Source organism: Bos indicus x Bos taurus, chromosome 17 (genome assembly GCF_003369695.1).
Source record: "Bos indicus x Bos taurus breed Angus x Brahman F1 hybrid chromosome 17, Bos_hybrid_MaternalHap_v2.0, whole genome shotgun sequence".
Lineage (NCBI taxonomy): Eukaryota > Metazoa > Chordata > Mammalia > Artiodactyla > Bovidae > Bos > Bos indicus x Bos taurus.
Window position 1 is genome coordinate 43,882,162 of NC_040092.1, and position 23,653 is coordinate 43,905,814.

The window sequence follows — 23,653 nt, forward strand, 5'->3', positions numbered from 1 at the left end:
TCAATTTTTAAAAAAAATTCTGAGTTCAAGGGCTAACAGGCAGAAAAACAAGTTTCATGCTAGAAAAGGAAGATACTTTTAAGAGTTTTCAGAGAAAATAAACTTATTTTTAATATTCCTCTCTGTCCCTCAGCAAGTACAAAAAGAACAAAAACACTTATCCCATCCCTAGTACGTACATGTATAATACTAGTGTGGCACAGGTTACAAAGAGGATTCAGTTAGCTTTCATGTGAGAAAAGGGAGTGATTTAAGGGGGTGGGGGAGTAGGAGGAAAGAAATGTGGCAAAAAGGATATGACCCACTCACCTTCTTGAATAAAATCTTTTTATCTTTGAATATTTGTCAGCCAGTGCTCACTACTACACTCTCAAAGAGCAATGTGATTTGAAATACTTTTTATTTATACAGAAAAAAAAAAATAATGAAAGACAACTAAATTTCACAACAACCTGAAGGAGTCATTCAAGAAATTAGTTATGTAAAATATCTTTAGCTTTACATATTTAAGATGGAATATTATTCAGCCATTAAAAATGAAATAAACCCAATCAAAAAATGAGCAGAAGATCTAAACAGACATTTCTCCAAAGATGGCTAAGAGGCACATGAAAAGATCACTTTATTCTTAAAGAACTGTGAATCAAAACTACAATGAGGTATCACTTTACATTGGTCAGAATGGACATCATCAAAAAAATCTATAAACAATAAATGCTGGAGAGGGTGTGGAGAAAAAGGAACCCTCGTACATTGTTGGTGGGGATATAAATTGATACAGCTACTATGGAGAACAGTATGAAAGCTCCTTAAAAAACTAAAAATAGAGCTACCATATGATCCAGCAATTCCACTCGGTAGTATATATCTGGAGAAAACCATTATTCAAAAAGATACATGCATACCAATGTTCATTGCAGCACTATTTACAACAGCCAGGACATGGAAGCAACCTAAATGTCCACTGAGAGAGAAATGGATAAAGAAGATGTGGTACATAAATACCACGGAATATTACTCAACCATAAAAAGAATGAAATAATGCCATTTGCAGTAATGTGGATGGACCTAGAGATAGTCATACTGAGTGAAGTCAGAGATGAACACCATATGATATTTACTTGTACATGTAATCTAAAATATGACACTAATGAATTTATTTACAAAACAGAAACAAAGTCACAGATATAGAAAACAAACTTATTGTTACCAAGAAGGAAAGAGGACGGTGCAGAAATAAACTAGGAGATTGGGACTGACATATCCACACTATTATATATAAAACAGATAACTAATAAGGACCCACTGTATAGCACATGGAACTCCACTCAATCTCCGTAATGGCCTATATGGGAAAGGAATCTGAAAAAGGATGAGTATATGTATATGCATAACTCATTCACCTTGCACACTTGAAATGAACACAACATTGTAAAATCAACTATACTCCAATAATCTTTTAAAAAAGGTAAATAACCCAATTTTTTAAATGGGAACAATATTTAAAAAGGAACATCTCAAAAGAAAACATCAGTTCAGCTCAGTCGTGTCTGACTCTTTGTGACCCCATGGACTGCAGCACGCCAGGCTTCCCTGTCCATCACCAACTCCCAGAGCTTGCTCAAACTCATGTAAAAGAGAACACGTGGATGGCCAAAAAGCATATGAAAATGTACATACCTATTTATCAGAGAAATGCAAAATTGTACCATCACACTGTTAAAAAAGAAATAACAAGCCCTAAGTGGGATCATTTCCTCCCCCATCCCCATCATAGCAAAAACTAAGACGGTTTCAATCCCTCCTAGAGATGTGACCTTTAAAACAGTCCACCTGAAATTTCCTAATCAGTACTAATGAAGTAACTGCATGAAAAAGGCCCCTGGAGTGTCAGTCCCCCATTAGAAGACAGCCTGGCCTGAAATAATCCTTTCTTTTCCTTTGCTAATACCTTTTGCTACCTCCTCTCCTTCTATACATAAAAATCTTCCGTTTTGTACAGCCCCTCCTAGTGCAGCTGATTTTTTAATTTTTGAATAATGCTAACTAGTTCTTCAAAATAAAAAGAAGGAAACAATACCATTTGCAGCAACATGGATGGACCCAGAGATTATCATACTAAGTGACCAAGGTGCAGAAAAGACAAAAATCATATGATATCACTTGTATGTAGAATTTAAAAAGATAATACAAATGAACTTATTCACAAAACAGAAACAGATGTCAAAAAACAAACTTATGGCTATCAATCGGGAAAGGTGGGGAGAGGAATAAATCAGGAGTTTGGGATTAATATATATATGATACTATACACAGGCAGTCAACAAGCACCAACTGTATAGCACAGGGAACTCTACTCACTATCTCATAATAACCCATATGGGATAGGAATCTGAAAAAGAATGGATATATGTTTATGTATAATTGAATCACTTTGCTGTATTTGAAACTAACAACATTGTAAATCAACCGTAAGTCCAGTATAAAGTATAAATTATAATAAAGTATCTTTAGAAAGTTATATAAAATTATAAGGGAAAAGGTTTTTTAAAGAATGAATGGGGAACACATGTATACCGGTGGCGGATTCATTTGATATTTGGCAAAACTAATACAATTATGTAAAGTTTAAAAATAAAATAAAATTAAAAAAAAAAAGAATGAATTATGAAGATATTATGAACCAAATATATTAAATATATAAGCTATTAAAGACACTGGAAGACTCTTTCCATTTAAATCCACAGAATTTAAGTATTACTATTTATTATAAAGGTATTAGATCTTGTATTTTCTTAAGAAACAATGCTATATAAAAAAATCTTAAGGCAATTCACAGAACTTATTTTGATCCAAAAGAAGTCTCAATGATCATTACATGGTAACAATACTAAAGAATTTTAGCTTTTACTTAGAATATAGTTGCTGTAAAAATTATCCTTGAAGTACCAACTTAAAATATAAGAAATATCAAACTACTGCAGGTTTTTTCAATATTGGAAAAAGGGTTTCACAAAAATATGTCCATTTAACACAATTCCTGGCAATTTTACAGTACCTAGTATGAGAAAAAAGGACAGTTCACTAGGATTTTACCTTTAAAAACAGAACAAAAAGCATGAACTATTTATATTTCTCAAGCTGATCGTGACTTTTTACATCTCCACTTTCATTATATCTGGCAACAGAGCTCACACAATGTTGGAAGAAAAGTAGGTAGGAGGGAAGAAAAGGAAGGTTATAGTTGTTCCATTAATTCAACAAATATTTATTGAGTATATAACAAAAATTATTCTAGGAACTTGGGAAATGCAGCTAAACAAAACAGGCAAACAAATTTATGAAGAATTTCTGTTGCTAGTAGCAACAACTAAAATGACAGGAACGAGATCTGAGCCAGTGCACCTGGTCCCATTTACTCTTTGATAATGAACAGTTAACTCCTACCTCTCTCTTCCTTTACTATGAAACAAAGAGAAAGCAAAAACAAAACAAAAAAAACACCAACAACAAAAGAAAACTCCTTCTGAGTATTTTATCAGAAACCAGAATAATGGTTTCTGGGGTGAAAAATCCCCCAAGGTGAACTGCATATGGCCAAGGATACGGACCTTTATGCTGCTGCTGCTGCTAAGTCACTTCAGTTGTGTCCGACTCTGTGCAACCCCATAAACAGCAGCCCGCCACGCTCCCCCGTCCCTGGGATTCTCCAGGCAAGAACACTGGAGTGGGTTGCCATTTCCTTCTCCAATGCAGGAAAGTGAAAAGTAAAAGGGAAGTCTCTCAGTCGTGTCCGACTCTTAGCGACCCCATGGACTGCAGCCTACCAGGCTCCTCCATCCATGGGATTTTCCAGGCAAGAGTAATGGAGTGGGGTGCCATTGCCTTCTCCGGGACCTTTATGCTAGAAATCAAATTAAACTCCCTCTCAAGCTCCCTATCACCTCCCACTCACTAATACAAAGTATATAGTGAAAGGCAAGACTGTGGGGACTGGAGTCTTGAGACAGCAACATGTTCTGAAGAGAAGGCATACTGCGCAAAGGAATCTTAGGCAGTAACGATATACTAATATGAAAAATAAGAAATAAAAATCAAGATTTGACTGTATGACTGACAATAGTACATGTAAGGACATGTACCTTCAAAGAATTAAAGGAGCTACATAATTTTACCAAAGAGTACTCTATGAAGTAAGGGAAAACCTGTCCCTACTTAGTATGTTACCGTCAGCTTCAATTATAATCACAGGATATACAAACTTCTATGGTGACACAGTGGATAAAAATCTGCCTGCTGATGCACGAGCAACTAAGCCCATGTGCCACAACTACTGAGAGCTGCAAGCTCTAGGGCCCGCACATCACAACTTCTGAGCCCACATGCTGCAATACTGAAGCTTCAACGCCTAAAGCCTGTGCTTCGCAATGAGAAGACCACATATAGCAACAAAGAGTAGCCCCCGCTCACCGCAACTAGAGACAGTCCTTGCAAAGCAGTGAAGACCAGTGCAGCCAAAAACAAACAAAATTAACAGTACACAGTGAAGGTGCACATAAAGGGCTGCTGCTGCTGCTGCTGCTTAGTCGCTTCAGTCGTGTCCGATTCTGTACGACACCAGAGACGGCAGCCCACCAGGCTCCGCCATCCCTGGGATTCACCAGGCAAGAACACTGGAGTGGGGTGCCATCACCTTCTCCGACATAAAGGGCTACCTACAGTCAATAATTTTATTTGGTAAAACCATCTTTCGTAATCAAGTCAGCCAGATTTCAGGAGACAGGATGCAATTCCATACTCAGAGGTTTACTCAGGCTTTAAAATCAATCTTTTGTTTGAATCCTCCCTTCAGGGATATTTCCATTTGACATCAAGCAGAAGCAAAAGAACCTACGAATCTGAGCAAAATGTCGAGGCTAGTGGATCATGAGATTCTCTATCACCTAGTATCTTAAAAAAACAACTTCCTTTTAATACCTTAAAAGCAATTGCAGTTTTAATTATAAGATTTATTTATGTCAAAAGCAAAGTATTTCTTTACTGATTCAGTAACCTAGGAGCTATTTTTCTTTTAATATCCTGTAACTCAGATTGTACCAGTAAGTATACTTTATTGGTCAAAAAAAAAAATTAATACAATATTTAAATTAAAATGCCCAAGAAAAAAAATTAAAATAATGCCTTATATTATTTCTTATTCTGAGTTAGTTCATGCTTCTGTTAAATTTATGAGAACTGAGAGTTAAAGTTTATAACTGGATGTATCCTAATAACAATTTTGGGATGTTTCAAAAGTCTAATGAATTCTCATTTTACAATTCTGACATTTTAACACCATATACATATATTGTGAGCTCAAACTCTGGTGGGGACAAAGGCAATTTCTATGGTCAAAGAATTTATAGTCATTAAACAAGAACAACTTTGCTTCCTTACAAGAATCAGAGTTGTAAGAAAAATTTTCAAGTGCTATAGGCAACTTCACATGGAATAATCCTAAGTAGCATTTATTCTACACTTGTCAAATACAGAAATATTTACAACCAAGTTTGAACTTAATTTGTTAGACCCCAAATTAATTTACATACCTGTACTGTTGAATATTTGAAAAAATTTTCCATTTGATACCGCCTAAGGGTTTCATTTAGTCTTTGGTCTGAAACAAAAAGAAAAACCAATTTGTAATGTTCAACTTTGAAAGACAGAAATAAAGTAGATATTATTTGATATATCCAATGCAAAACTGTTAGTCTCCAATGCTGTTCAAAATAAATCATTCTGAAGACATCATTTTAGAATTTAGATTGTCTATACACCTAAGTCAAACAATTACTGCTGCTCCTGCTAAGTCACGTCAGTCATGTCTGACTCTGTGTGACCCCATAGACAGCCTCCCACCAGGCTCCCCCATTCCTGGGATTCTTCAGGCAAGAATACTGGAGTGGGTTGCCATTTCCTTCTCCAGTGCATGAAAGTGAAAAGTGAAAGTGAAGTCGCTCAGTCATGTCCAACTCTTAGCAACCCTATGGACTGTAGCCTACCAGGCTACATGGGATTTCCCAGGCAAGAGTATTGGAGTGGGCTGCCATTGCCTTCTCCCAAATAATTACTACCAATGGGAAAAAGAACAGTTAAAACAACAAATTTTTCTGATTCTGAAAGTTTTAATTCTCAGTCTCTCTGGGCTTCTCTTCAGATTCTTAGAAGTCAAGAAAAAGTACCTTCCACATTTATTTTTTTATTCCTGCTACTAGATGTGAAAAGAGTTGGAGAATAAGGCTAAACTATACTTCTTTAGAAGTTAAAAACTGCTGAAATTCTCTTTCAGGACAAACCTCCACACAGAGGAGAAACTCTAAGACTAAGCATTCAAATTAAAAAGGAATAGGCAAGACACAATGGAAAAGAAGGTCCAGAAGAGCCAAAGACTCTCAGAAACTACAAGATAATATTTCCATTTGAAGCAAGAAAAACAATACAATAGAACATGCATGCATGCGTGCTCAGTCACTCAGTCATATCCAACCCTTTGTGACCCCACAGACTATAGCCTACCAGGCCTCACTATCCATGGGATTATCCAGGCAGGAATACTGGAGTGGGCTGCCATTTACTCCTCCAGGGGATCATCCCAGCCCAGGAATTGAACGTGCATATCCCCTCATCTCCAGGACTGGAAGGAGGATTCTTTACCACTAGCCACCTAAGAAGCCCCAATAGAACATGTGTGCATATGTGCGCTCTCTCAGTCATGTCTGACTCTTTGCAACTCCATGGACTGTACAGCCCACCAGGCTCCTCTGCCCATGGAATTTTCCATACAAAAATATTGGAGTAGGTTGCCATTTCCTCCTCCTTCCTTACTAGTGGATCGAACCTAGCTCTCTTGCATCTCCTGCATTGGCAGGCTGATTCTTTACCACTGTGCTATGTGGGAAGCCCCACAATAGAACACAGCACCCAACAAATATACAAAACTCATTCTTTCAAGATCACATGGAACATTTAAAACTGATAATTTGCTGACAAAAGAGTAAGTCTCTTGAGTTTTTGAATATTTAGATGGGATTTATCCCAAGGATTTTTCAATATCCATAAATATCAAATGTGATATACCACATTAACAAATTGAAGAATAAAAACCATATGATCAACACAATAGATGTAGAAAAACATTTCAACAGAATTCAACATCCATTTATGATAAAAAATCCTCAGAAACCAGCCATACAGGAAACATACCTCAACCCAATCAAGGTCATACATGGCAAACCCATGGCTAACATCACATTCAACAATGAAAACCTTACAGTACTTCCTCTAAGATCAGGAACTCTTGCCACTTTTATTCAACATAGTTTTGGAAGTCCTGGCCACAGCAATCAGAGAAGAAAAGGAAATAACAGGAATCCAAACTGGAAAAGTAGTAAAACTGTCACTGTTTGTAAACGACATGATACTATATATAGAAAATTCTAATGATGTTACCAGAAAACTACCAGGATTTATCGATGAATTTGGTAAAGTTGCCAGATATAAAAGTAATATAGAGAAATCTGTTATATTTCTAGACACTAAAAATGAAGTATCAGAAAAAGAAATTAAGGAAACAATCCCATTTACATTAGGAAGCAGAGATCAAATTGCCAACATCCACTGGATCATCAAAAAAGCAAGAGACTTCTAGAAAAATATCTACTTCTGCTTCATTGACTATGCCAAAGCCTTTGATTGTGTGGACCACAACAAGCTCTGGAAAATTCTTAAAGAGATGGGAATACCAGACCATCTGACCTACCTCCTGAGAAATCTGTATGCGGGTCAGGAAGCACCAGTTAGAGCTGGACATGAAACAACAGACTGGTTTCAAATATGGAAAGGAGTACGTCAAGGCTGTATATTGTCACCCTGCTTATTTAACTTATATGCAGAGTACATCATGAGAAATGTTGGGCTGGATGAAGCACAAGCTGGAATCAAGATTGCCAGGAGAAATATCAATAACCTCAGATATGCAGATGACACCACCCTTAAGGCAGAAAGTGAAGAACTAAAGAGCCTCTTGATGCAAGTGAAAGAGGAGAGTGAAAAAGCTGGCTTAAAAAGCAACATTCAGAAAACTAAGATCATGGCATCCAGTCCCATCACTTCACAGCAAATAGATGGGTAAACAGTGGAAACAGTGATTGACTTTATTTTTCTGGGCTCCAAAATCACTGCAGATGGTGACTGCCACCATGAAATTAAGACACTTGCTCCTGGGAAGAAAAGTTATAACCAACCTGGACGGCATATTAAAAAGCAGAGACATTACTTTGCCAACAAAGGTCTGTCTAGTCAAAGTTATGGTTTTTCCAGTAGTCATGTATAGATGTGATAGTTGGACTATAAAGAAAGCTGAGGGTCGAAGAATTGATGTTTTTGAACTGTGGTGTTGGAGAAGACTCTAGAGAGTCCCTTGGAGTGCAAGGAGATCCAACCAGTCCATCCTAAAGGAAATAAGTCCCGAATATTCATTGGAAGGACTGAAGCTGAAGCTGAAACTCCAATACTTTGGCCACCTGATGCAAAAAACTGACTCATGGGAAAAAACCCTGATGCTGGGAGGGATTGGGGGCAGGAGGAAAAGGGGACGACAGAGGATGAGATGGTTGGATGGGATCACTGACTTAATGGACATGAGTTTGAGTAAACTCCGGAAGTTGGAGATGGACAGGGAGGCCTGGTGTGCTGTGGTCCATGGGGTCACAAAGAGTTGTACATGACTGAGCAACTGAACTGAACTACTGACCATTATATCAAAATAAAATAGGAATAAAGAAAAAACCTGTATCCTAAAAACTATATGATACTGAGGAAAGAAACTTAAGACATGAATATATAAAAAGATATACTATGAAGCTGAATTGGAAGAGTCAATATTGTTAAAAATCACCATACTACTCAAGACAATCTACAGATTCAATGCAATCCCTGTCAAAATGTCAATGGCATTTTTCATAGGCCTAGACCAAATAATTGTAAAATTTGCATGGAAACACAAAAGATTCTGACTAGCCGAAACAATCTCGACAAAGAAGACAGAGGTAAGGAATCATGATCCCCAACTTCAGACTATACTACAAAGTTACAGTAATCAAAACAATATTGTACTACACAAAAGCAGACAACACAGATCAATGCAACAGGATAGAGAGCCCAGAAATAAACTCATACTCTTATGTTCAATTAACCTGTGACAAAGGAGGTAAGACTACACCATAGAGAAAAGACAGTTGCTTCAATAAATGGTGCTGGGAAAACTGGACAGCTTACATGTAAAAGAACAAAATTAGAACATCTCTTGACACCATATACAAAAACAGACTCAAAACAGATTAAAGACCTAAATATAAGACTGGAAGCCATAAAACTTCTAAAGGAGAACAAAGTCAGAACACACTTGACATAAATTGAAGCAATATTGTTTTGGATATGTCTGCTAAGGCAAAGGAAATAAAACCAAAAATAAACTAATGAGACCTTACTGAACTTTAAAGCTTTTGCCCAGCAAGGGCAAAAATGAAAAGACAATCTACAAGGTGGGAGATAATATTTACAAATCATATGACGATTAAGGGATTGATATCCAACATGCATAAACAGCTCAAACAACTCAACATCAAGAAACAAATAACGTGATTAAAAAGTGGGCATAAATAACAAACACATTTTTTCCAAAGAGGAAATGTAGATGGCCAATAGGCACATAGAAAGATGCTCAACATCACTAATTATCAGGGATTGCAAATCAAAACCACACTGAGATCACCTCACACCTGTCAGAATGATTATCATCAAAAAGAACGCAGATAACAAATGCTGATGAGTATGTGGAGAAAAGGAAACCCTCTTACCCTGTTGGTGAGAATGTTAAATTGTTCCAGTCATTGTAAAAAGAAAAAAAAAAAAAAAACAGTATGAAGGCTTCTCAAAAAACTAAAAATAGAACTACTGTGTGACCCAGCAATTCCACTCCTGGGTGCATATCCATAAAAAACAAAAACACTAATTTGAAAACATACATGCACCCCAATATTCATAACATGCATTATTTGCAATTGCCAAGATATATAGAAACAACCTAAGTGCCTATTAATGGATGAATAGATAAAGATGGAATACAACTCCGCCATAAAAAGAGGGCAATTTTGTCATTTGCAGCAATATGGACGGAACTGGAGATCATTATGCTAAGTGAAATAAGTCAGAAGACAATTGTTGTATGATATCACCTACATGTGGAATCTAAAACATACAACAAGTGAGTGAATATAATCTAAAAGAAGCAGACTTACAGATATAGAGAACAAATTTGTGGTTACCAGCGAGAAGAGGGGGAGGCTAGACTGAGGTAGGGGAGGAAGAGGCACAGCGCCTTAGGTACAAAAAACTACAAGAATATATTGTATACTATGGAGAATATAGTCAAAACTTTATAAACAGAATATAACCTTTAACAATTGCAAATCACTATAATGTACACTCATAACTTATATAATATTGTGCAGCAAGTAGACTTCAGTTAAAAAAAGAAGAAAAACTAAAACTTCAAATAAGAGTAAATCTTAACTTTCAAAAGACTTAAACTGAAGAGAATATACCACCCTAAAATACATCTCTTTGGCATAAGAAGTATTTTAGGCTGATAATTCTTAAGAAACAGAATAGGAAAAGCTTTGAAAAATTGAGTAGAAGTTACCCTTTTGTTAAAGATATTTACATTTATGAGGAAAAATTCCATTTGTAAGCACGTCCCCCTCTTTATACCAGAGAGAGAAAGTGTTAGTCACTCAGTCACGTCCGACTCTTTGTGACCCTATGGACTGCAGCTTGACAGGCTCTTTACTGTCCGTGGAATTCTCCAGGCAAGAATACTGGAGTGGGCAGACATTTCCTTCTTCAGGAGATCTTCCCAACCCAGGGATCAAACCTGGTTCTCTCGCATGGCAAGTAGATGTTCGCTGTCTGAGCCAGAGGGAAGCCCTGAAAGCCTTAGTCACTCAGTTGTGTCTGACTCTTTGCGACCCTATAGACAGCAGCCTGACAGGTTCCTCTATGCATGGAATTCTCCAGGCAAGAATGCTGGCGTGAGCAGCCATTCCCTTCCCCAGGGGTGTCTTCGCTACCCAGGGATCGAATCCAGGTCTTCTCCTGCACTGTAGGCAGATTCTTTACCATCTGAGCCACTGGAGAAGCCCAAGGTAATGACTTAAATCTGTGTAACAATTTTACTCTTGTTTACTGTACTTTTCTTGGTAACTTCTTGTAACCGCTCACCGTCTTTTTCAATATCTCCTTTTGTCTTTATCTGAAAATGTTTTTTAACACTGTAGCTTTGCCATTTAAAGGAGTTTTTCTGGGTCACTGTATACATTAGTGACCCAGAAAAACAGAAAAACTCCTTTAAATGCCAAAGCTACAGTGTTAAAAAAACATTTTCAGAATGTATACAGAAGGTAAACACGTTATTAAACTTGTTTGTTTTCTCCTATTAGTCTGTCTTTTACAATAGGGGGTCACAGGCAACAATCTATAAGGGTACAGGAAACTTACTTTTGCTCCCCTGGAAAGCCAAAGAGAGTACATTACCTGATAATAGCAAAATTAGGCCAGAATCGAGAGACAAAAACTATCAGAAAAATATCCGTTATGTAAGAAATTACCTTTCAATAACCTATCGGTCTCAGGATGAATGACAGAACAAATTGAAAAGTATTCTGAACTGACTCATTGTGAAAATGCAGTTTCATTCGAAACTTCTTAGGAAAAAGCACCTGCATAGCAAAGAAAGCTATCAATAAAATGAAAAGGCAACCTACCCTCAATGAGAGAAAATAACTGCAAATCATATACCTGATAATGGGAACATATCCAAAATATACAAAGAACCTCACACAACTCAATAGCCACAAAAAAGACACAAAACTGGATTAAAAAACGGGCAGAAGATCTCAATAGACATTTTCCCAAAGCAAACAGATGGCCAACAGACATGAAAAGATATTCAACATCACTAATCATCAAGAAAATGCAAATTAAAACCACAATAAGATATCACCTCATTCCCATTAGAATGGCAATTATCAAAAAAAAAAAAAAGAAATAACAAGTGTTGGTGAAGATGTGGAGATGTGTATTATTGGTAAAAATGTAAATATAAATTGGTACAACTATTTTGAAGGTCTGGAGGTTTTAGTTCCTCAAAAAATTAAAAACAGAACTACAGTATGATCTGGCAGTTCCATTTCTGAGTATTTATCTAAAGAAAATGAAAACAATAATTTGAAAAGATATGCACCACATGTTCACTGCGGCATTATTTACAATAGCCAAGATATGGAAACAACCTAAATTTCTATTGTTGGATAAATAAATAAATTGTGGTATACATACAATGGACTATTACTTAGCCATAAAAAAGAAAGAAGTCTTGCCATTTGTGACAATATGAATGGATCTTCAGAGTATTATGAAGTTAAATAAATAACAGAGAAAGACAAATATCACATGAAAAGAAAGAAACCAAGCTCACAGATACAGGGAACAGACTGGTGACTGTAAGAAGTGGAGGGTGGGGGTAGAGGGAGCCAGAGGAAAATAGATGGACTGGTTCTTTTATTCTTTCAATAAATTGAATGATTTTCTTTTAAAGAAAAAAGATATGAAACATTCTTGAAAGCAATGAAAAAAAATCAATTGAGATATAGTTTTTGTTAATCACCAAAAACCACAATATTAAGATGTCAATTCCTCTTAAATTGACTTAAAGACCAATACAATCGCAATAAAAAACTCAGCAGATTATTTTGTAGATATTAAACAATTGATTTAATGCAGTGTTGATTTAAACACTGCATTGAGCAGTGAAGACAATACTGATGAAGTTGATGAACTCACACTTTCTGACTTCAAGATTTTCTAGAAAGCTAAAATAATCAAGAGAGCATCATATTTTAAACAAATAAAAACAAAGATAGATGGAACAGAATAGAGCCCACTAGTATACACATGCAAACTCAGACAACTTGACCTTGGCCAAAGGAATAAAAAGCACAGTAACACAGAAAATATAGACTTTTAAGTCTTTAGTCATCATCAACAAATGAGGAAGATACAAATGGAGAACCATAAGAAAGTAAAGACACAAACTCTGCATCTTAGAAATTCATTAAAAATCCTTCATTGTCTTAAATACAAAATATGAAACTACCAAAACTATAGTGGAAAACAGAAAATCTACATGAGTTATACTTTGACAATTCATTTTCATATACAACACAAGAAGCACAACCCATGAAATAAAAAATTGCTAATATGGACTTTATTAAATGTAAACTGCTTACTTTGTGAAGGACAATGTTTAAAGAATGGAAAGACAAACCTCTGGCTATGAGAATACATTTTCAAAACACATAACCGGAGAACAGTTTGCATGCAAGGTACTCAAAAAACCAGGAAAAAAATCCACAATAAGAAATCAAACACTCCAAATTAAATAGGACTATGTGTAGCCATCTTTTAGAATAATATATAGAGATGGGAAATAAGCATGTATTAGTTGATCGACATTGGGGAATTACTGGAAAACAATAAGCATTGTGCATTAGGGAAAAGCAAATTAAAATACCATGATGCCCTATCCATAAAAAACATAAAAAATAAAAATATAGGTAGAAATGCAATAAGAAAAACAATATTTTGTGAAAGAAGAACAAGGGGGGAGGACTTGTTCAACCAGAGATCAAGATTTATTAAAAAGTTATTGGCATTTAGACTGTGTGATAGTTATATAAACAAAACTAACTTATGGAAGAGAATGCAGGATCCAGAAATATACCCATGTGGGTCTATTTCTCATATATATGAGCACTTCAACTGTGATCAAAGGGCACTTCAGAGTAATAAAGAGGGGAGCACAATCTTTTTGTAAGTGGTTCCAGGTCAGCTGGATATGCTTGTAGAAAAGAACAAACCATTATTCATAAAAATCAATTCTATGTGAAATGAAGACCTGGGAAGAAAAACTGTCACTGTTTGCAGATGACATTCTACGATACACAGAGAATCCTAAAGATGCCACTAGAAAACTACAAGAGCTAATCAATGAATCTGGTAAAATACAAAATCAATGCACAGAAACCTCTTGCATTCCTGTACACTAATAAATAACAAAAGATCTAAAAGAGAAGTTAAGGAAATAACCCCAATTATCACTGCAACAAAAGAATAAAATACCTAGGAATAAATCTACCTAAGGAGGTAAAAGATCTGTACTCAAAAAACTGTTAAGACACTGATGAAAGAACTCAAAGACTGATTTGAGTTGACAGAGAGATACACCATGTTCTTGGATTGGAAGACTCAATACTGTGAAAATGACTATACTACCCAAGTTCAGTTGCTCAATCTTGTCCCACTCTTTACGACCCTATGAACTGCAGCACAACAGGCTTCCCTGTCCATCACCAACTCCCAGAGCTTACTCTAATTCATGTCCATCGAGTCAGTGATGCCCTCCAATCATCTCATACTCTGTCATTTCCCTTCTCCTCCTGCCCTCAATCTTTCCCAACATCAGGGTATTTTCCGGTGAGTCAGTTCTTCACATATGACAGAAAACACTGATAACAGCATTATTCTCAATGGCCCCCAAAATGGAAACATCTGCAAGTATATATCAAAAGAATGGAAAAAAATGATAAATTTATAAACTATAATATTCTACAGTAATTAAAATGAGTATACTACATCTACATGCAAGAATATGAAGAAATCTCAAAACATAATATTAAATGAAAGATACCAAATGCAGAAGGCAACATAGTTTATGACTCTATTCACATAAATTTTAATCACAAGCAAAACAGCTTTTACAGTGTAAAATTACAGATATTATCTTTATCTTTGGGGAGCAGGAAATGGGTATAGTCACAAGTGGTCATCTGGGATGCCAGCAGTGTTCTGTTTTTTGGCCTGGGTTATGATTATATGAATTTTGAGCTTTGTAATAATCCTCTAAGCTTTATATTTATTTTCTCTATTTTTCTGCATGTCACACATAAGCAAATATATATATATATGAACATACATATTACCTATATACAAATTTATATATATATATATAATGTACACACACAAAATGTACTACACTGTTAACTTCAGATAATAGTTCCTTCCTTGAAAGCATACATAATTTAGTGGAGAAACATGACACATATGTTGGAAAAGAAAATGGCAACCCACTCCAGTATTCTTGCCTGAAGAATTCCATGGACACAGGAGTCTTGTGGGCTACAGTCCATGGAGTCACAAAGTAAGGACACAAATGAGCAGGTACACAAACAAGACATCATTCTGAGGAAAAAATAGGTAATTACGAAGTATTAATAAGTTAAACCATTTTTAACTTTTATTAAGTTTAAAAAGAATTATTCGTTTTTATTGTTATCCTCAGAATTTTTAAGAGTTACCTGACACATGGCACTAAAATTAGGGTCTGGTCTCTAGCAGTAACACAAACTACTGCTTTTTGATAAGGTTTTAAGTAAGAAAAAATACTACATCTGACATCTCAGTAAGTGAAATAGGTTAAGAAGTCAATTATGCATCAACGAGGGAAAACAATCTTCACAGACTGCTTTAAACTGGAGGAAATTTTACTGTAATGTGAATCTACCATTTCCTTCATTCAACAAGCACTTATTTCACTTCATAGTTTGCATTTTCTGGATTACTGATGAGATTGACATTTTCATATTTTTAGTACCTCATCAGGTTTTATTTTTTCTATTAGTGTGAATGTATTTTTGTTCATGAAAGACCTTTTTAAATTGTGGATGATAATCAACATTTCACTATATTTACTTTAAGTATATTCTCCCTCCCTGTGGCTGGGGCAGTCATTATATTGATGATGTTTCTTGAGATATCCAGGTTTTTACTTCTAATGCAGTCTATTCATATATATTTTCCTTTCAATCAAAAATGTTTGCTGAAGAAATCCACGATCCTGAGATCATAAAGACATCCTCTTAACTATTTTTCTGAAAGTTTAAAGAGAATGTATTCCTTCAACCAATAATTTTTTTATATGGTGTGAGAAAGATATTATTTTTTCTTTCCCATTTAGACAGCCAATTATCCTAGCACCATTTGCTCAACAGTCTATCCCTCTCCCACTGATTTGTATTTCCCATTCTTTCAGACAACAAGTGTTTGTGGATGTATGCATCTGTTTCTGTGCTAGCTGATCTATGTATTTATCTATCTACCAGTATAATAGGGGCTTCTCAGGTGGCTCAGTGGTAAACAATCCACCTGTCAATGCAGGAGACGAAAGTTTGATTCCTGGATTGGAAGATCCCCTGGAGAAGGAAATGGCAACCCACTCCAGCATTCTTGCCTGGAAAATCCCATGGACAGAGGGGCCTGGCTGTCTACAGTCCATGGGGTCGCAAAGAGTTGGATTTAATAATTGGATTTTTATAATGTCTTAATAGTTGATAAAATAAAATTTCCCACCTTGATGTTCTTTAGAACTCTTTTGGCCATTTTCAGCTCTTCTACATAGATTTTAAAAACATGTCAAATAGAGGTTTGGGATTGCACTGAATCTATCCATTAATTTGTGGGAGAGCTGACATGTTTACTATACTGAGTGCTCTAATCCATACATTTGCTTTGTTTCTTTATTAATCTAGGTCTTTTCTTACATACTTAATAATTTTCTAATGCTAACCACCCTTCCATTGCTGGGATGAATCCAATATGAAGGTGACTGTATGTGTATTATATATTTACACACACAAATGAGCTTAATAGCCATTGATGGATTCAATCTATTAATATTTTACTTAGGATTTTAGTTTCTGTGTGCATAAGTGAAACAGGCCCATAATTTTTCTTTCAAGCAAGTGTCTTTGCCAGACAGAAAAGAACATAAAACACTGGGTTCAAACTAGATTGCCTGGGTTCAAACCCCAGCCCAATTACTTACTATTTATGAGTTAACCTAGAAACTGTGGTGGCACTTATCCAGGAGGTTTTTATCTGTGGCTATTGAACAGATGGGTATGAGAACTGTAAAAGCAAGCTATGGAAAAGCTGTTATTGATTATGTGCTCCACAAAAGCAGGGGCATGGTCACATTAAGATTAATAACAAAAGAGCAGATGAATCAATGGGGAAACTATATAAAAGTGGGGAAAACTGTTACAGCCTGTATTAAAAAAAAAAGCTGCAAAAGAATTAAGGAAATGAAAGAAAATGAAGGGTTCAAAGAATACGGGTCTTGATGAGGTCAAAGAAGAGTTATAGTGGGAGCAAGGTATTTGTGTTTAAGATTAAAAAGTAGGGCAAATTGAACAGGACTTCTGCTCATGCTTAAGATAAAGTAACATAGTCCATTTTCCCACCTGACACACCAAAAACACAAAACAGTGGTTTGCCAGGTACAAGACATCAGGCAATGATAATGACAAACATAAAATAAATGAAGTGAGCACTATGATTGCCCCAGCCTAAAAACAGGAAAAGAAGTACGTCAAGGCTGTATATTGTCACCTTGCTTATTTAACTTATATGCAGAGTACATCATGAGAGACGCTGGGCTGGAGGAAGCACAAGCTGGAATCAAGACTGCCGGGAGAAATATCAATAACCTCAGATATGCAGATGACACCCTTATGGCAGAAAGTGAAGAGGAACTAAAAAGCCTCTCGATGAAAGTCAAAGAGGAGAGTGGAAAAGTTGGCTTAAGCTCAATATTCAGAAAACTAAGACCATGGCATCTGGTCCCATCACTTCATGGCAAATAGATGGGGAAAAAGTGGAAACAGTGGCAGACTTTATTTTTCTGGGCTCCAAAATCATTGCAAATGGTGACTGCAGCCATGAAATTAGAAGACGCTTACTCCTTGGAAGGAAAGTTATGACCAACCTAGATAGCATATTCAAAAGCAGAGACGTTACTTTGCCAACAAAGGTCCGTCTAGTCAAAGCTATGGTTTTTCCAGTAATCATGTATGGATGTGAGAGTTGGACTGTGAAGAAAGCTGAGTGCTGAAGAATTGATGCTTTTGAACTGTGGTGTTGGAGAAGACTCTTGAGAGTCCCTTGGACTGCAAGGAGATCCAACTAGTCCATTCTAAAGGAGATCAGTCCTGAGTGTTCATTGGAAGGACTGATGCTAAAGTTGAAACTCCAATACTTTGGCCACCTCATGTGAAGAGTTGACTCATTGGAAAAGACTGATGCTGGGAGGGATTGGGGGCAGGAGGAGAAGGGGACGCCAGAGGATGAGATGGCTGGATAGCATCACCGACTCGATGGACATGAGTTTGAGTGAACTCCGGGAGTTGATGATGGACAGGGAGGCCTGGCGTGCTGCAATTTATGGGGTCGCAAAGAGTCGGACACGACTGAGCGACTGAACTGAATGACCTGTGTGACATTTCATGCCAGAAAACAGGGAGGAAGATTGCAGGCAAAGATCAGCAGATTCCGATTTAAGGAGATGAAGCTGAGACTCAGTGCAAACCAAGTAAACTAGAATTGGCAGGACAAAGAATAGGAGAGAAAGCTGCACAGAGAACTCCATATATATGTAAGATCTGTGAAGGGTATGTCTTGTGTAAACAAAGTACTAACTTTGTATCTATTGAAGGAACTGAATTTACAGTTTAAAATCTTCCACAAGGAAAGCTCTAGGTTCAATTGTCTTCAGTAGTAAATTCTATCAAACATTTAAGGAAGAAATATCAATTCTACACAAACATCTTCCAGAAACCTGGAGAGGACAAATACTTTCTAAGTAATTCTGAGGCCAGCATATCTTGACACCAAACGAGACAAAGACATTAGGGGAAAAATTTTTTTTTTTTATAAAGCATCACAGACATGAAAATTTTAAACATACATTTAAGATAATCAATGTTAAATGATATATTAAAAAGATAATACATTATGACCAAGAGGAGTTTATTCCAAAATGGCAAGTTTAACACTTGAAAAGTAATCTATATAAATCTCGCTATTAAAAAACTAAAATTGAAAAAAAAATCTGATCATCTCAAAAAATGTAGAAAAAGCATTTGGAAAAAAATAATCCAATATTCATTCTCATTTAAAAAACTCTCAGAAAACTAGAATAGAAATTAGTATCCTCAACCTAGTAAGGACATCTATGAAAAAACTCCAGCTAGTATCATATTTAATTTTGAAAAACAGATACTTTCTTCCTAAAATCAAGAACAATACAAGGATGTCTACTTCAACCACTTTGGCTCAACACTGTACTGGAGGTTTCAGTAAGTACAATAAGGTAAGAAAATGAAATGAAAGGCATTCAAAAGTGGAAAGGAAGAAGACAGTCTATTTACAGATGAAAAGACTGTCAATGTAGAAAATCTGAAAGACTCTGTATTAAATCTGCTGCTGCTGCTGCTGCTGCTGCTAAGTCTCTTCAGTCGTGTCTGACTCTGTGCGACCCCATAGATGGCAGCCCACCAGGCTCCCCTGTCCCTGGGATTCTCCAGGCAAGAACACTGGAGTGGGTTGCCATTTCCTTCTCCAATCTGCATTAAACCTACTGGAACTAATAAGTGAGTTTAGAAAGGTGACAGGGTAAAGTACACACATACAAAGTATTTCCATACACTAGAAACAATAAATCAGAAATGGAAAGTAAACAAATAATAGTTTACAATAGTATCAAAAGCAGCAATAGAGGTAAATCTGACCAAATATGTGCAAAACCTATATACTAAAAACTATAAAATATCGCTGAAAAAAATTAAAGAAGAGATATCAGTTGAGAAATATTTTTTCATTAGTCAGAGAACTCAATATCATTAAGTGAATTCTACACAAATTAATCGAGAGTCATACAATGCCTATCAAAATCCCAGCATTCTTTTTTTTTTTTTTTTTTGTATAACAAGCTGATCCTAAAATGTATATAGAAGTGCAAAGGACCTATGACAGTCAAAACAACTGTGAAAAGAACAAATCTGAAAGGCCACACTGATATAATACAGAACTGTAATAATCAAGACAGGATATTGGTTTCCAGATAGATCAATAGAACAGAACAGAAATGGATCTACAGAAATATGTTCCACTGACTTTTTAACAAAGATGCAAAGGTAATTTAACGGAGAAAGGATAGTCTTTACAATTGTGCATCCATATATAAAAAAAAGTGAACCTTGACCCTTGTCTCACACCTTGTACAAAATTTAACTCAAAATGCTTCATAGATTTGAGTATAAAAGTTCTAGAAGACTACATAGAAGAGAAGCTTTGCAGCCTTGAGTAAGGCAAAGATCTTTAGATGTGTGTGTGCACTCAGTCACTCAACTGTAACCAACTCCTTGCAACTCCATGGACCAGAGTCCACCAGGCCCCTCTGTCCAGGGAATTTTCCAGGCAAGAATACTGGAGTGGGTTGCCATTTCCTACTCCAGATGATCTTCCCTACTCCAGGGATTGAACTCACATCTCTTGCATATGCTGCTCTGGCAGGTGGATTCTTTACCACTGTGCCACCTGGGAAGCCCAGGTTTTTATATATGACACATCCATTAAAGAACAAATTGATGAGCTGAACTTCACAGAAATTAAAAACTTCTGCTCTATGAAAGACACTCTTAGGAGAATGAGAAAAAAAAAAAAAGACTCCATCCCCACTGGTGAATAAACTCTTCACTCCTTAGCTTGATATACATGTCCCTCTTTGAACAGGTCCCTAAGGACTATCAGACCCGCCTTCTTAGGTGGAGGTGGAAGAATGCTGCTGCTGCTGCTGCTGCTAAGCCGCTTCAGTCGCGTCCGACTCTGTGCGACCCCATAGACGGCAGCCCACCAGGCTCCCGTCCCTGGGATTCTCCAGGCAAGAACACTGGAGTGGGTTGCCATTTCCTTCTCCAGTGCATAAAAGTGAAAAGTGAAAGTGAAGTCGCTCAGTCGTGTCCGACTCTTAGCGACCCCACCGACTGCAGCCCACCAGCGTCCTCCATCCACGGGATTTTCCAGGTGGAAGAATGGTGTACTGCAAATATGCTGTAACAAATTAAATGAGGCTCAAAATCAATAGAAGTCAATGAAGAGAAGGTCAGAGGTAGGTGGGAGAAGGGTAAGCTTTCTGTATTTACCTGAGCTGGTGTTTAGCTAATCAACTAATCTGGTCACCCACCAATTATAACTGGCATAGGAGGTCTAAAGGGAAAAAGGGGAGATTCATAGACATCCGACACTCATTTTCATCTCTTCCTACAAACCTCGCTATTCCATGCTCCAATTTCCTGAATAAGGCGTTACTTCAAGCCTCCGAGCCTCTGCTTCTCTTGGTCCCTCTGAAAATTCCCTTCTTCCACGCACTTCTCTTCTGGCGAACTACCGTTCATTTTTTAAGAAATAATTTCCCATGGCTTCTATCGTTCTCTCTGGTATTTGGACTTCAGTTTTATTTAAGAATTCTGGCTGGTGCATTCCTCTAAAACATAGTTTATGAGTGTCTCAGGAACTCTCCCACCCCAACCAAACTTCTCTCCACCAATTCTTGTCCCACACCACTCAGACGATGGTGAGCTAGTCCTCTTTATGGGCTGAAGGATATTCCCACATCAAACCTAAGAAACAATTATAATGTTATAGTGTCATATATGTCATTAATGATTTTAGATAATATAAAGTGTGCACCTAAAATGTGCTAGACACCATACTAAGTGCTTTATTTGCATCATCTCATTTAACCTTCAAAACACCACCATGTGCTATTACACCCATTTGACAAGAAATTTGAGGCACAGAGAAGCTCAGTAACCTGCCCAAGGTCAAAAAACATACAAAAGAGACAGAGCTAACACAGAGCCTAGACAGACTGAATCCAGAGGCTGAGTTCTCAACCACTGGCCTATGGCGTTTCCAAAATGTAATGTACCATTTTCTCCCCTCCCTCCCCCATTTTCCCTGCTGCTCAAGCAAGCCAAAAACCTTAAGTTGCCCTATACCTCTTTCTTCCAAATCCTTTCATCTCCAATCTCACTATACCTACCTTAGCTCACTTCTTACCTGGATAATAACAACAATCACCTGACTGCACTTGCTGTAATGCATGTTCCTCATAACAGGCAGCTGGGTTTTTCAAATAAACCACAAACTGATCCAGTTATTCTCAATTGGATTCCTTTCAGTGATTTCTATAACCTGTGCAATGATTCCAACTCCTGAAAACACAGCAGAAAGGCCCTTTGCCATCTGGACAAATTCTTCCCTTTCAGCTCTACTTGCCATTTCCCTGTATACATCAAATTTCATTCAAACCAACCTTCTTCGAAGTTTTTAACAAAACATTCCTAAGCCCTCCAATGTTGTAAATATTGTTCTCAACCACACAGTTCTTTATCTAGTAAATTTATATTTTACTTCAAGTTTCGGCCCAAATAGTACCTTCCTTAACCACAGTAAATTATAACCCTGTAATAGTTAATATTTGTTAGCACTATGTCAGATACTATTCTAAATCCTAGACATATTTTAAAGGCCGTTTAATCATTAGACCAACCCTGTAAGAAACCTGAGGCAAAAGAGTTGACAGTTGCTGTTACTTCAATGTATTTATAGAAATCATATACTTCCCTCCTCAAATTAAATTACTGGAGGGTAGAACAGTCCTCCTTATCTTCATAGCAGCTATGCTTGTCTAGTGCCTGGCACATAATAGAAACAGGTGGGGCTCAATAAATATCTTTTGGACGAATGGCCGGAGCTGTGCCTCCAGGTTCTAACTGCAGACTTAGAAACTCTTCCTGGCAATTAGCCCTCTAATTCCTCCAGAGCATGTGAGGAGCATAACAAACGTGCATCTAGCAGAGTCCCTCGTAGGCTTAAGTATTTTCCAAACGCTTCTGCTTAATGCATGCGTATCCTCATATATACCATCAAGCTTTTTCTGCAGCTTAACTTCTTTTAAGTTTTTACAAATTACCACGTACCCAACAGGCATTCAGATAGTATTAGTCAACGATGACGACATTAAACATTACATATGAGAATTCTCAATAAAGGAACGTGGAGCTTACTTTGATCTCGCAGAAAGTCGATTTCTGTGGCCATTTGGATGCAATTTGTTTGGAGCTTTCACTACCTTTACTTTTCTCAAAAAGACACAAAGCTCGCAATGCGGGAAAGCAAAACTAAGGCAAACCTCCGGAGGTTGTCCAGCACTCGAGCAGTGTGATCTGCATCCTACTCACGCGGCGTCAACAGCCCAGCCGCGCCTCCTTCTCCCGAGTCCCAGCACAGTCCCTCGCTCACGCGAGACACCAAATTTCAGGTTTGTTGCGGACCCGCCAAGTGAATTGTTCACGTTTACCCGAATCCCAGCCAAGTAGGACCAGGGACGCGGCTGGATATATTGGACGTCCCACGGGCCACTCGGGGTCGTGTCGGGCCACTCAGGAGAGCGCCAAGACAGCCAGCAGGCAGCCGGGCGGCGGCATCCTTGGAGGGGCAGGGAGCGACGCCTGGACGACCGAGAAGCCCGGGGCCAGCAGCGGAAGTCCACTCGGCCCGCCCTGCGACTTTGAAACCGGTGCCCCAGACCGCTCCT

The 23,653-nt window shown here is 37.3% G+C and overlaps 1 protein-coding gene across 1 annotated transcript in view; it reads right to left on the bottom strand.

The window, feature by feature from the left end:
* SCLT1 (sodium channel and clathrin linker 1) overlaps positions 1 to 23,295 on the bottom strand; it is a 226,177-nt gene extending 202,882 nt beyond the window's left edge. The window contains exons 1-2 of the mRNA XM_027567331.1: positions 23,124 to 23,295; positions 5,589 to 5,656 (exon numbers count right to left, since the gene is read on the bottom strand). Coding sequence (XP_027423132.1) covers positions 5,589 to 5,656; positions 23,124 to 23,157 — 102 coding nt within the window. The 5' untranslated portion in view covers positions 23,158 to 23,295. The remainder of the gene's footprint in view (positions 1 to 5,588; positions 5,657 to 23,123) is intronic.
* Positions 23,296 to 23,653: the final 358 nt, after the last annotated feature.